The 14,664-nt window shown below is 34.0% G+C and overlaps 1 protein-coding gene across 1 annotated transcript in view; it reads left to right on the plus strand.

Annotated features, from left to right (window-relative positions):
• Positions 1–9,428: 9,428 nt before the first annotated feature.
• ttc21b (tetratricopeptide repeat domain 21B) overlaps positions 9,429–14,664 on the plus strand; it is a 28,244-nt gene continuing 23,008 nt past the window's right edge. Inside the window, exons 1-7 of the mRNA XM_058787544.1 lie at positions 9,429–9,572; positions 10,982–11,111; positions 11,216–11,326; positions 11,978–12,144; positions 12,697–12,819; positions 13,219–13,376; positions 14,371–14,455. Of these exons, the coding sequence (XP_058643527.1) occupies positions 9,540–9,572; positions 10,982–11,111; positions 11,216–11,326; positions 11,978–12,144; positions 12,697–12,819; positions 13,219–13,376; positions 14,371–14,455 (807 nt within the window). The 5' untranslated portion in view covers positions 9,429–9,539. The remainder of the gene's footprint in view (positions 9,573–10,981; positions 11,112–11,215; positions 11,327–11,977; positions 12,145–12,696; positions 12,820–13,218; positions 13,377–14,370; positions 14,456–14,664) is intronic.

The following is a 14,664-nucleotide window of genomic DNA, read 5'->3' on the forward strand; positions in this document are numbered from 1 at the left end:
CTCTAGACCATGTCTTAAGCCAAAACTGCATCTTTCAGCATTCGATTCTTTGCATTTTTAAAGATTTCTCTCAAAAATGGTTCTTCGTATGTGTAAATATTTTGTAGGAATATGCAATCTGTTATAAAATTTCTATAATGCATAAATTATGGATTATAATCTATATAGGGAATGTGAAAGGTTTAAAGTAAAAGGTTATATGCATCATAAAAGCTAAAATACAAAATTATGCTGAAGTTATATGGGAAATATAATCTTTTTGATTATTTTGAAGCTAAAACGTTATTGTGAAATATGAGTGTTTTTATTTATATTATGTATTCGGTTTTTATAAATGACACTGAGGAATATATAAATGCACCACTTTTGTTTGCTGCATATTTCACCAATGAAGATTCTAGTTCTATATATTTCTGTTATCAATGTTAGCCAACAGGTTGTTTGACATGTCTTTGCGATGACTGAAGACTGATGGGATAGTGTGCATTTGTTTACATTTTTATAGTTATGAATGTTATCATTACATTTTGTTTCATGTCAGAGACTCATATGTTCCACATAAACACAGTCGTAAGTGTAACTGCTTCATGTGAATGTGACATGTATTGAGAAAATGAATTCTAGGTATATTATGAATTTATATGAGACGTATATCAAAATAGCATAAGACATAAATCACTAGCTTTTATATGCATCATGCTTGTAGTCTGTGAGTTAAACTGCATGCGAGACATTGCTATGGATCAGTTCTTTAAGCTAAAAAATAAACTCATCACATACCTCACACCTGATACAACTCTGTGTATTCACTTTTTTTTAGTTTCATGAATTTTGGTTTTAACTGTCAAAGCACCTTTTGTGCCTGTTGTGATTATTTGAATTCACTCTTTATTTGGCCACTTTTACAATCCATGACTTGAGTACGAGTCTTGAAAGTAAGTAGAATTGTGTATAATTTGTGTGCCACTAAGCATACATTTTCACATATGCATATTATTTTAATTTTCCCCCTCTAAAGGTTTGGAATAATTATGTTTTTTTAATCTTGAAGGATCATGTGACACTGAAGACTGGAGTAATGGCTGCTAAATCACAGGAACAGATTACATTTTAAAATATATTACAATAGAATAATTGTAACTGTTAAATTGTAATATTTCACATTGCTGTATTTTTCATCAAAAAAAAATGCCTTGGTGAGCATCTGTCAGCACTGTGTCGGAGGGAACGACGCGGAGACGTGGATCAGAGGAACAGTCTTTCATGTAATCCACACAGAAGTCTTCAACCCTGCTCCTGGGGACCCACTGTCCTCCAACCTGCTTCAGCACACCTGCCTTTGTATTTTCAAGCAATCATGAGGAGCATGATTGTAGGGTTGTAGCTAAACTATGCCGAACATGTATGCAAAATGAAAAAAAAAAGAAAAAGGTAATTGCGACTTTGTGTGACAATTCAGACTTTTTTCCACAATTCTGAATTTATATCTCGAAAAGTCAGAAAATGTATTTCCTTTTTTTTATTTTATCCCATGGAGAAAACAGTCTTTGATAGAAAACAGTAACAAATCAAGTCTAGAAAGTTCAGACTTGTTTTCCACAGTTTTAGTTTTTACATCAACATTTCAAATCTACTTGGCAACGATGACAGTTTGCTCTAAGTGATGATTCCTCTAAATGTATTCACATTTTACAGCATCTATACGCCCTGATGTCTGTTCGTAAACACATAGTAATGTTTCTCAGGGAGAGAGATGTTTTATGGACAGAGCTCTGGTCTCAAGTGACTGTCCGCTCTAATTAGGAGCACATTAGAGCTCCTGTAACTTCAGCCCTGACCATTTCAACTCCACCACAATCAACATTAGACCTGATCCACTTCCGCAAAACACCACAGTTTCTCTGCTAATGAGCTTTTAGGTGAAAATGCTTCATTTTGTTGTCCTCAGAGGTTTTGTGTGTGAGTGCACATGTGTCTGACCTCACATCATCTAATGCTTCTGTCTGATTTGCAGAGTAGCAAATGTAGCAAATTCTTCATGACAGTAATGCTAATTGTTGTTATTGTTATAATTTTTCTTTATCGAATCATGTCAGATTAACAATAACGACAATAATGATAATAATGCTTATTATTATTATTATATATTTATTATTCATAATTATTAATAATAATAATTATTAATCTGATATGATCTGATAAAGAAAAAAAGAATGACAATAATAACAAGTTAGCATTATTATCAGATTTTTGTATTATTATTATTATAGAAATGTCAATGTTGGTAAAAAAAATTGAAATATATATGTATCAAATGTATATATTTCTTTGTCACCACAATATATCATTATTAATAATTATTGTTAATATTATATATAAATATATGAAATAAATATATTATTTATTTATTATTCTTATTCATTTTATTATTATAAAATTCTACCTACATTGACATTTCTATATAATTTTTTTAAATCCAGGATTCATTAGTAAACACAAATACTGAAGAGCACATTTGGCCACAAAATACATCCGAATAGATCATCCAGACAATCTGTCTCTTTACGTGATTCAGAAACTGCTGGTTGAATCTATTAGGACTTGATTAATTATTAATCTGAGATCTCAGATGAGCTCTTATCTGAAGATGACTCAATTTCCAGCCTGGCATACAGGGAAGAAGAAAAAAAAGAAAGATCTTGCCATTTTCTAGTTATTCAATAAAGCTCCCTCAGCGTTCTCGTTTTTCACCACACCACACCCTGTTATCGTGTCATTTGTGGTGTTTATTTCCGTTTTCCACTAATGGTCATTTTAGATAATGCAGAATAATTCAGTTAGATTCACAGACTGCCTCTCCTTTGAGCCCATCAGTAAGACAATAACTTAATAATTTAAGAAAAACACAATTAAGCAAGTGGCCAAAACCAAGACGTTTCCTTACGAGAGCCACAGGCCGGGCCGCAGCAGCACAGATGGTGTAGTGGCCCAGTCAGTATATTTGCAGAAGCTAATGGCCTCGTGATCAGATGACCCAGGAAGCTCTGCTCCAGACACTTATTCAAATGAAAAGTGATGCTGCAGTTTCTCCCGCGCTGTTGCTTAGTAACGTATCATCACGGACATTCATGTAGTTACAGTGTTAGCAAGGCAGAACCGCCTCGTGTTCCTTCAGTAAGTCTGGTTAGGGCTTGTTCTAAATCTCTTATACATTAAGTATACTTTCGGTAGTCGATCATTTAAACATTCAATTGTAAACATTGTAAACACTTAACCTGCTTATTAAGAAAATATTTAAAATTTTGAAGTTTGAAAATCTCCTGTTAACTTAGAATGTTCAGTGCGGCCTCTCATTTGCATACTGAATTGTGATTGGTCTTCTTTCTTATGTCTGTTTGCATACTTGATGATTGGTTTGGTCTTCTTTGCATATTCAGAAAAGTTTATTATATACAGTATTTGATCAAAATATAGTAGCCTAAGTAAAAACAGTAATATTGTGAAACGCTATTAATTTAAAATAACAGTTTCCTATTTGAATATATTTTAAAATGTAATTTATTCCTGTGATGCAAAGCTGAATTTTTTGCATCATTTCATCTTTAGAGTCATGAAATCATTCTAATATGCTGATTTGCTTATTATTATCAATCTTTTTAATACATTCAGGTTTCTTTAGTTCAAAAGAACATTTATTTGAAGTCTAAATATGTTATAAAATTATAAATGTCTTTACTGTCACTTTTGATTAATTTAATGTGTCCTTGCTGAATTGTATTAATTTCCTAAAAAAAAAAAAAAAAAAAAAAAGAACTTACTGACCCCAGTCTATTGAATATTTGTAAAAGCTGTATGTAGTATGTATGCTATGCATAATATGGAAACATTATGTATGATGCAATATCCAGATGAACCGGACGTAATATCAGTAACAATTTACATTTTTTTTTATGTTAAAATCAAACTTTATTTACAAGATGATAAGTGTTTGAAATACACATGCAATGTGATGAGGCCATGTGACAATCATGTACAGTAGCATGAGCCTTTTTGAAACATTCCTTATTAAATTCCAAATATACCCAGTTTTGATTCTTGTGTGCAACCAACTGAAAGCAGTACTGAGTTCTGACATTTACAGCAGTGTCAAAGCATCATAACCTAAACTGACTTAAAACTTATTTACTGCAATTCTAATCGACACATGTACTGTAGCATTTTATGATACATTCAGACAGACAAACACAAGAACAGCAAGATCACAGTTGCAAAGTTACTTTCAAAAAGCAATTTAGTGCTTAATGACTGATGCGTGTCAAATCCCAGTTATCAAAATTTTATTGCTCATGTTCAATGATGCATTTAAATATTGACCCATTTAAATATCCATTTACCGATTGTCACTTATATTTTATTAAAAGGCCTATGCAACCTTTTGGGATTAAAATTTTGAGAGTGCCCTACAGTGTGTCCTGGAGGTCACCAGATGGATCGATGAGGATAACTACAGGAAAACCACAATGCAGTAAGACACATCCAGCAAATGGAGCCAAGAGGAGCCTCTAAGCAGCAGACTTACGATAAGGTTTGAGAATGTTCTTTAAGGAGCTGTTATAAATGTGTAAGAGCACTCACTGTGCTATTGATCAGAGCCTGGGCTGTCTGAGTAATTGTGTATATTGGCCTAAACGTGTTAAAGTGCTTTTGACACTGAGGTCTTTAAAGCGCAACATCTTCACCAGCAGCAAACCTCTCGTTGTGTTTCAATCCACATATTTTTACAGGTATGTGAATTTTGGGGTATTGCATTGAAACCATCGAATGGAAACATCATGATATGCATTAATTGTTAAAGGAATAGTTCACCCAAAAGTGAACATTTGCTGAAAATGTATTTACCTTCAGGCCATTGAAAAACTTTACATTAATGTTCATGGGAACAGATTTGGGGAAATGTAGCATAACGTCACTCGCTCACCAATGGATCCTCTGCAGTGAATGGGTGCCGTCAGAATGAGAGCCGAACAGCTGATAAAAACATCACAATAATTCACAAGTAATCCACACCACTCTAATCCATCAGTTAACATCTTGTGCAGCAAAAAGCTGCACGTTTGTAATAAAACAAATCCATCAAGACATTTTTAAGACATTTTAGGCTAAATGTTACTATACTTGTTTCAGAATGTTCAGATAACATTAAAAAGTAACATTCCAGTTATTTTCCTGGTTTCACTTTATTTTGATGGTCCCTTTAACACATTCTATTGACTATAAGTAATGTTGCACCTACATTTCTACTGACTCTCATTAGAGTGTTAGTAGTGTATTAGTTGACTGGTAGGGTTAGGGTTAGATTAAGTTGACACGTTCTTGCAAAGTTACTTATAGTCAGTGGAATATCTGTTGGGAGACCAACACAATAAGGAGTTAGTGGATATAAAGCAAACAGTTTACTAATACTCTTATGAGAGTTTGTTGACAAGTAGTTGCAACATTACTTAGTGTCAACAGAATGTTCAAAAGGGACCATCAAAATAAAGTGTTACCATTTTCCTTAATCTCGAACATTTGCAATAACCCAGAAAATAGACATTTTAAAACATTTTGAAGAAATGTTCAAAAAATGTTCCTATAAAAATATGTTTGTTAGCTGTGTTTGCCTCAACAGGACATAGCCTATGGATAACTGGACTAACAATGACTAACTAATGACTTGGTACAATTACCTAGAGTCGTCTCACCTGATCGCTGTGTCGTTATCGTTATCCACCTTATTTTGCAACGTGAAAGTAATCTATTTTCTTTGAATGTGCGAGGCTTCCCATTCATTAGTCGCTGTAGGTAAATAAATACGAATAATAAAGTTAAAGTTAAAGTTAAAGTTTACTTACAGTAAATATACAGTAGAGTGTTTTTATGATTATGATAATGACTTACAAAAATATGATGAAAAATGCCAGTTTGCACTATCAAGCAACATTATATGGGCTGTTTTTATGCATGAGAAATAACTGGAAGCGAAACCGGAAGTCTCGCACATCCGCCGAGTCCGTGGCTTTCCCGCGGAATTGGACTACTTCTAAACCTTTGCCGCGGGATGTTTTTCATGTCCGCCGGTTGAAGCGACCCAAATAACGTATTATTTTGCCCCCGGAATGTGTATTTTACTGAGCGACCCCCCTTCAAAACTAGTTTTGGACTAGTTTTGAGTAGCAATTGGGCTTGTTTTGTTGTCAAAATCTGGCAACCAACCCTGCATCCGTGCCCGTCCTTGTGTAAAAAATGAGGTTTTTAAACAGTGCTGTCAAATGATTATTCGCGATTAATCGCATCCAAATAAAAGTTACAAGTTCTTGTTTACATAATATATGTATGTGCACTGTGTATATTTATTATGTATATATAAATACACATACATGCATGTATATATTTAAGAAAATATGTTGTTTATATATTAAATATATTTATATAATATCAATTATATGAATATACATTTATGCATGTAAATACATGTAAATATTTTTAAAATATATACTGTGTGTGTGTGTGTGTGTGTGTTTACATATACATAATAAATATACACTGTACACATGCATATATTATGTAAACAAAAACTTTTATTTTGGATGCGATTAATCGCGATTAATCGTTTGACAGCACTATTTTTAAAATGTTATCCTCTTGGCGTAAACAGGCTGTTAAGTGCTCCATTATAGAGAATTCCCAGTTCCTTTCATGTGCACAGAATCAAGTAGTTTCTCGATTATAGAAAATACAAACCTTCTCAAAGTCATTCAGAACTGAGCCCAGCACATTTACATATGACAAGTATCACTATCAGACCGCCATATGTGGACAGCAGTCTGATCGTTGTGCGCTTGATGACTGCAGCTGCTGATAATGATTATCTGTCAGTGTGTATATGGAACTGTATCGGACAGGCCGGGGAAAGGCCCCCTTTCGGGACAGAATGCACGGCCCTGTGTGTTGAGGCTAGGACCAGGGCTGAGGACACCGGCGTCCAGGACTAACCCAGGGCTGATTTATGCGATCAATGAGCTCAAACTGTGTTGTGTAACCCCAAGTCTCTCATTAAGGCTGATGAGGATAAGAGCACATTTCCATTTCACATGCTGTGTGGACAATGTGAACTGGACAGCAGGAGTCAAGTGCACTGAATAGCCTCTGATAGGGAGTTTATGAAATACCAAAAACTATAATTAACCTGACAAACCTGTATGTATCTATATATTTTGTACCAGACATGAATCTGTATTGTGCACTAGGCTATTTTAAAAAGTGTATCATATCATATATATACTGTTCAACTGTTCATTTATTTATTAAAAGGAGAAAAACTTTCATCAAAGTATTTCATCACGGTTTCCACAAAAATACACTCTCAGAAATAAAGGTACAAAAGCTGTCACTGGGGCGGTACCTTTTCAAAAGGTACATGTTTGTACGTAAAAGGTCCATTTTGGTACTTTAAAGAGACACATTAGTACTTAAAGTGTACATATTTGAACTTAATATGTACAAAAGTGTACCTTTTGAAAAGGTACCGCCCCAGTGACAGCTTTTGTGCCTTTATTTCTGAGAGTGTATTAAGCAGCACAATGTTTTCAAAGTTGCTAATAATAAGAAATGTTTCCTAAGCTGCAAATCAGGATATCTGAATGATTTCTGAAGGATCATGTGACACTGAAGACTGGAGTAATGATGCTGAAAATTCAGCTTTGCATCGCAGGAATAAATTACATTTTATAACATATTCAAATAGAAAACACTTATTTGAAATTGTAATAATATTTCACAACAGTACTGTTTTTACTGTATTTGTTTAACCAAATTATGCAGCCCTGGTGAGCAAAAGAGACTTCAAATAAATAAATAAACATCTCACTGACCCCAAACCTTTGGACACTATATATGTATCTGTCTATATATAAACTACATACATAGCATGAAATTAAATTCAAAAGATATTTAGAAACCCATATTTTGTGCCAATTTTCTGACATTTTCAGTAAATACTTTCATTTTATATCCTAGTAACAGTTTTGAAGTTGAGTCCTGAAGCAAAACCAGTTGAGAAAAACCAGTGCAGTGCCCAGAGATGGATGGGTTTTGAAACACCAGCAATCTGTGTGCCACACACTTCAGTTCTGACCACAGTCCAGTCATGTGATGAGACTCGTTCAGCTGAGAGATTCAGAGATTCAGAGACTGAACCACCACAGCAGAAGCAGCACAGTTTGCATCTATTCAAAACAGCCCGACCTCACTTTTACATGCAGATCAATGCAAAAGGGGAAAGAGCCAAAGTCAAGCATCACCTCAGTGAAGGAGTTATGTCACCAGCTGAAAGCAAGGTAGATGTAATTCAGAAAACTAAGAACACATTCAAAGCCTGAGTTATTTAATAATCCAAATAAACAGGCTAAAAGTATTCTTTAAAAGATTATGTAATACAATCAGGCTACATTTAAAAAAAAAATGTTGTTATGTTGTTTTTAAAAAGAATCCGATTATAAAAATACAGTCTTAAAACATACAGCAGCAGATTCACCAAAATTCAGCTGCAATAGAGCATTTTGATGTTGCATTAAAGTAGCCTACTTCAAACTCCAATGATACACAGAAGACAGTGCATAAGCTTTACAGTTTAATTATAACCATTAATCATTAAAAATGCAAACATATTTCAGAACAGTCAAATATCTAGTGCTAATTATAAGAAGTGTGCCACAGTTTTGAGCCTGTCACTGGACACACACACACACACAGACACATACACATTTGTTTCTGTGAATTGTGAGGACTTTCCATAGACTTCTATTACTTTTATACTGACCAAACAATATTTTCTCAACAATATTTCTACAATGTAGCATAAACAAGTAGCCTACACGTACACACACACACACACACACACACACACACACACACAATAAATAAATTGTAAAAATGACCAATATACAAAATAAAATAAAATAAATAAATAAAATAAAAGAACTGATATTCCAGGAGTCTCTAATCTATTATTACAGGAGAATTTTTGAAATCTTAAATCACAAAAATATATTTATAAATATTCTCATCTGAGACACTGAATTTTTTCTTCATGAAAAAAGTTTATTCAATAAACTTATTTTTTATAAGTTATTTTAAATAAATTATTATTATTATTTTTTTTTATTAATATATGACATCTGTTGATGTTAGAAACGCAATATGAATATGTATTCAAAAATGTATTTGTTATAAATATTTGTAACTGCACTCTTATCTAAGCTCCAAATAAAAACGAGATTGTGGCGCCACCCTGTGGTTAGAAAGTAGAAGTGCGCCACTATTTCACTGACTCGTCACTTCCTGGTTTCCAAGCGGAAATAGCGGAGTTTGTTTGGTTGCTATGATGCTTCATCTGGTCATCAAAGATGGCGAGAGCGGGATAGAAAGACTCTCTCCGCACAGAATCGTCTGTTCTGTATGTTTTCAGGGTTGTTTTGACAGCTGCAGTGTGTGACATTATGGCGGGGGCTGATGATGAGGAATGCGCGCTTGTAAGTCATAAAAAATGATCGTGTGGTGCTCATCATAATGCAGCTGAGCACTAGAATGTTTTGTGGAAATGTATGTAGTTTGTGAGATGTTTCAAATATGCATAAGTAAGATGAAGGGACGATGAAAAAAACTGTAAATTAAATAACGTTACTAGTTGAAACAGTATACTCAAAGACACATAACTTACTGTTTCAGACATTTCGATTGGATAAAGCAACCCTGTAAAGCCTGACACATGAAATAATAGTTGGAAAAATCTATTTTATTAATGGAACAGTTTATTGAACATTTAGACAAAATATAAAAGAAAAGAAAATGCTTGTGTGCTGGGTTCTATATCATATTTGCTACATCAAGCTTTTATGGCTCATATAATGATATAGTGATGGAGCTCATACTCACAATTATGATTGAAAAATAAACAAATTCGTTCCTCAAGAGCCTTATGATCATATTTGTGACCCTGGACCACAAAACCAGTCTTAAGTGTCAATTTTTCGAAATTGAGATTTATACATCATCTGAAAACTGAATAGATAAGCTTTGCGTTGATGTATGGTTTGTTAGGATCGGACACTATTTGTCTGAGATACAACTGTTTGAAAATCTGGAATCTGAGGGTGCAAAAAAAATCAAAATATTGAGAAAATCACCTTTAAAGTTGTCCAAATGAAGTTCTTAGCAATGCATATTACTAATCAAAAATGAAGTTTTGATATATTTATGGTAAGAAATGTACAAAATATCTTCATGGAACATGATCTTTACTTAATATCCTAATGATTTTTGGCATAAAAGAAAAATGTATAATTTTGACCCATACAATGTATTTTTGGCTATTGCTACAAATACACCCCAACGACTTAAGACTGGTTTTGTGGTCCAGGGTCACATTTGATACTCACATTTGATTTTTTTTTTTTGTATGGATAATTAAGTACGGATAATCAAGTAAACCCAAGTTCAGTCCAGTATGTGTTGATCTTATAATATTACTGACAATACAGAAGTCTTATTTTCACTTAATAAAACAGTAAAGATTTCACAGCAAAAAGACACGTGAACCACAAGCTAAAGGTGGATGTTTTTACAATTAAACTTAAAGTCCTTTTACTTGCTAAAAAAGTTTAAACTATCAAGCAGACGACAGATACAACAGCAAAGTTTTGACGTGTTGATCATTTATCAGATGCTTATTTATAAATGTATGTATCAAATATGATACAAGACATTTTACAGAGTAAAGAAACACCTGTAATATATTTTTTAATAAATGACTGGTCAAGTTTTCATCTGAAAAGTTACTTGTTTAATAATATATGGTTTCCCAGTATATTGGAATGATTACAATAGTAGGATTGTCCCAATTAATCAGCTTAAACCCTACTGAATTTATTGCCAATTTTAGGCCTTGATCTTATACTACTGCCAGGAAAAGTACTCCAGTCATGTTGTAGATGTTTCCAGTGAAGCTCAAAGGAAATTCAGTCATGATTCAGTCTTCGCATTCCTCCACGCTTATGGACTGCTCATGCAAGGTGAGGAAAACCCACCGTTTTCTATCTTTGTCTTCATTTGACGTCTTGAGAAATGGTCTGCATCCCTTGGCGCCTGTTTTTTCTTTGTAATTTTATTGTTGTAGATCAAGTGTTGGATGCCATTCAGGAGCTGCAGCAGCTGAAGGAGAGAGGAGATGTTTCCCTCTGTGTGCTCATGGCCCTGGTTTATGCCCACAAGAAGAGACCAAACCCTGGTAGATGGTCAAAAATTTTCTCTGCAGTGAATGGGTGCTGTCAGAATGGGAGTCCAAAACGCTGATGAAAACATCACAGTAATCCACACCACTCCAGTCCATCAATGAATGTCTTATGTTGTGAAAAGCTGTGTGTTTGTAAGAAACAAATCCATCATGAAGGCATTTTAACTTTAAACTGTTGCTTCTGGCCAAAATACAAGTGCATAATCCATATTAACACTTCCTCCAGTGAAAAAGTCCATCATCTTTTGTCATCTCGCATCAAAATCCAGCAACATATTTGTTCAGCGCTATTTTGGACTGTTTTAAACAGTGCTTGATCTCTGCATATTTCTCTTCTGATTCAAACGAGACGATTTTTTCACTGGAGAAAGCAGTATTATGAATAGAGCACTTGTATTTTAGCCAGAGGCAAGGGTTTGAAGTTAAACACATCTTAATGATTTGTTTCTTGCAAACATGCAGCTTTTTACATCACAGGATGTTAACTGATGGACTGGAGTTGTGCGGATTACTTGTGGATTATTGTGATGTCAGTATTAAATGTCTCTTTAAAAATCCTTTGTGTTGCATGGAAAATTTATTAGCATACAGGTTTGGAATGATATGCATGTGAATAAATAATAACAATAGGTGTCTTGCCTGTAGACCGTGATGTGATCCAGGAGCTGGATGGAAGGGTGAAGGAGGAGAGGAAGACGGCGAGTCCCAAAGCTCTGTATTACGCTGGCATGCTGCTGTGGCTGCTGGGCCGCAGTGACAAAGCCAGAGAGTATGTGGACAGAATGATCAAGATCTCCAGCGGCTCTAAAGAGGTGAAGTTTTCTAATACATTTAACCTTTAGATTTCTGCTGATGGGAAAAGGACTGATCAACCTGTCTGCATCAAAAGCATAAGTCTAATAGCGGGAACAAAATGTTGCATTTTGCAAATTATGCAGTAAGATGCATTATGAAATTTGGCCTGTTCATTCCTGGTGATCATAAAACACTAAACTATGACTGTTTCAGTTAATAAAAAAATCATATTTATTTAAACATCAGGGCTCCAAAAGTATAGTATGACTCCTTTAAATGTAGGGCTATTATACTTAAAACTAAAACCATAAAAACTTTTTTCATTTTTATTTAGTTAACTTAGTTTAATGTGCTAAAATAACTAAAAATAAATAAATATACAAATATATAAAAAAAACAATACAAATACAAAAAAATGTCAAATTAAAATGAAAACGAAAAATGACAATCTAATTCAAAATATTAATAAAAACTGTAAAAGTATATCAATGATAACTAATAACACTGATGATTACCAGACTGTCCACATATTTTGCTGTTTATTTAATATTGGGATCATTGTTTTGTAGGGAATTGTACTGAAAGGCTGGATTGATCTACGATCTAACAAAGATGCTTACGCGAAGAAGTCTGGGAAATACTTTGACGAGGCCCTGAAGGAGAAAAGCGACATTTTTGCTCTTATGGGGAAGGTAACTCTGTATTTCTGATCACCATTTAATAATTCAACAAACAGAAATTTCCTGATTGATGTTCACTTATATAGATGCGCATTTTGACAGAGTTTACATCTTAAAGGTGATGTGTGTAATTTAAAAAAAAAACATATTAATACTTTTTAAAATACCACGTAGAATCAACTTAAAGTAAGTGATTCAGAGGCTGATAAATGTTGAAGTGAAATTTCATGTCTAGGTTACACTTCATCTCAAAAATATAAGAAACGTGGGAAACTATGTTAGAGGTAATGAAAAAGAAGGAGGCATCATTTTCATGGCAATTAAATAGCAATAATAAAAATAAAATATTGAATTGTGCATAAATGACCATGCAATTTGTTTTGTAATGCTGTAATTGTGTCTTTCTGTCAGGTACATTATTATGAATTTCGTCAGAATTATTCTGGTGCTTTAGAGACCATCAACCAGGTGATTGTGAGTTACCCGTCCTTTCTACCTGCCCTGGTCAAGAAGATGAAGCTGCTGTTGACGCTACAGGACTGGGAACAAACTATAGATGCAGCTCAGAGGTAAAACCTTTATTTAATGGTTTAAGTAATGTTTGTTGTTGTTGTTTTTGAAATACATCAATGCACTCTAAAAGCTCTCAAAGACTTTCAGAAGCAAGCTGCATTCAAGTACAAATGGAAATTAAATGTGATTCCATGGATTTGTACAGAAAGACTGGATCATTGTTTCTCTTTCCCTGTTGGATGAGGGCCAGTGAGCGACAGAATGAAAAGGGCCTTTTAGACTGATCACTAAGAGCCGTACGAACTCCACGGCGAGACCTCAAAGGGTCTGTGTGAAAACCAGTTCTCTCAGGTGGAGCTGGATTGTGATTATTCAAGCTAATTTATGTACAATATTTGCTCTAAAATTGCTTAAAAGAGACATTTTGTAAATCATAAGGATGATAATTTAAACTAAACATTCAATATAGATAAAAATAAAAATGCAAGAGGTAACATTCTCGTTCAAGTAATCACTGTTTTCCACTAAATGTACAGAAGGAAGAATAATATTTAATCATTTTCATTAATATGCATGAATATAGCAACAAACAAATAATAAACACCACCTCCATATTACATTCACCTCCATATACTTTTTGAAAAACATGAAAACATAATGTAGGAACTGCTGTGCTGATGCAAACAAATTGTTGAATTGATTCTTTGATACTCTTAACACCAAAAGGACTGTCAAAAGTTTAGTTGTTTAACAAGAAAACACAATATAATAAACTTCTTCTGCGATTATAACTGATGACAGGCACATCAGCCTGAACAGTGCAGGTGATATGTGTGAGGTACTAAAAAGTGTTCCCTGAAATAAACAAGCAGAAACGTTTTATGTCACCGAATAAAGTAATGGTTATAATGTATATTAAAAATGTATATCTAAATATTCAGGACAAAATTGCTTTATGCAAAGGCATAAATGCATGTCTCAGAACATCTGTTTTATACATCAACAGACTTTGACTTTAATTTCCTGATTCTTTCATCTTCTGAACTTCAGGCTTCTCCAGCGAGATAAAAATAACCTGGAGGCTCTGAGGATGCTGGCGCTGCACTCTCTCTGCAGGGAAGGAGATGTTGGAGAGGTGTGACATTACAAACATTTGTGTGTTTACTCAGATTAAATGCCAGAAAAGTCATTCATTATGGGCTCTGTGGATCACAATGAAAAGCGTGTGTCACAACACAAGAATACTGCATTAAATTTTGTTCCTGTTGAGTTATTACACTTCAACCTGGCATAAATCTTTCATGAAGTTCTGCTTCATATTTTGGATGTATTTGTGATCAAAAC

This window comes from Onychostoma macrolepis, chromosome 09 (genome assembly GCF_012432095.1).
Source record: "Onychostoma macrolepis isolate SWU-2019 chromosome 09, ASM1243209v1, whole genome shotgun sequence".
NCBI classification, from domain to species: Eukaryota; Metazoa; Chordata; class Actinopteri; order Cypriniformes; family Cyprinidae; genus Onychostoma; species Onychostoma macrolepis.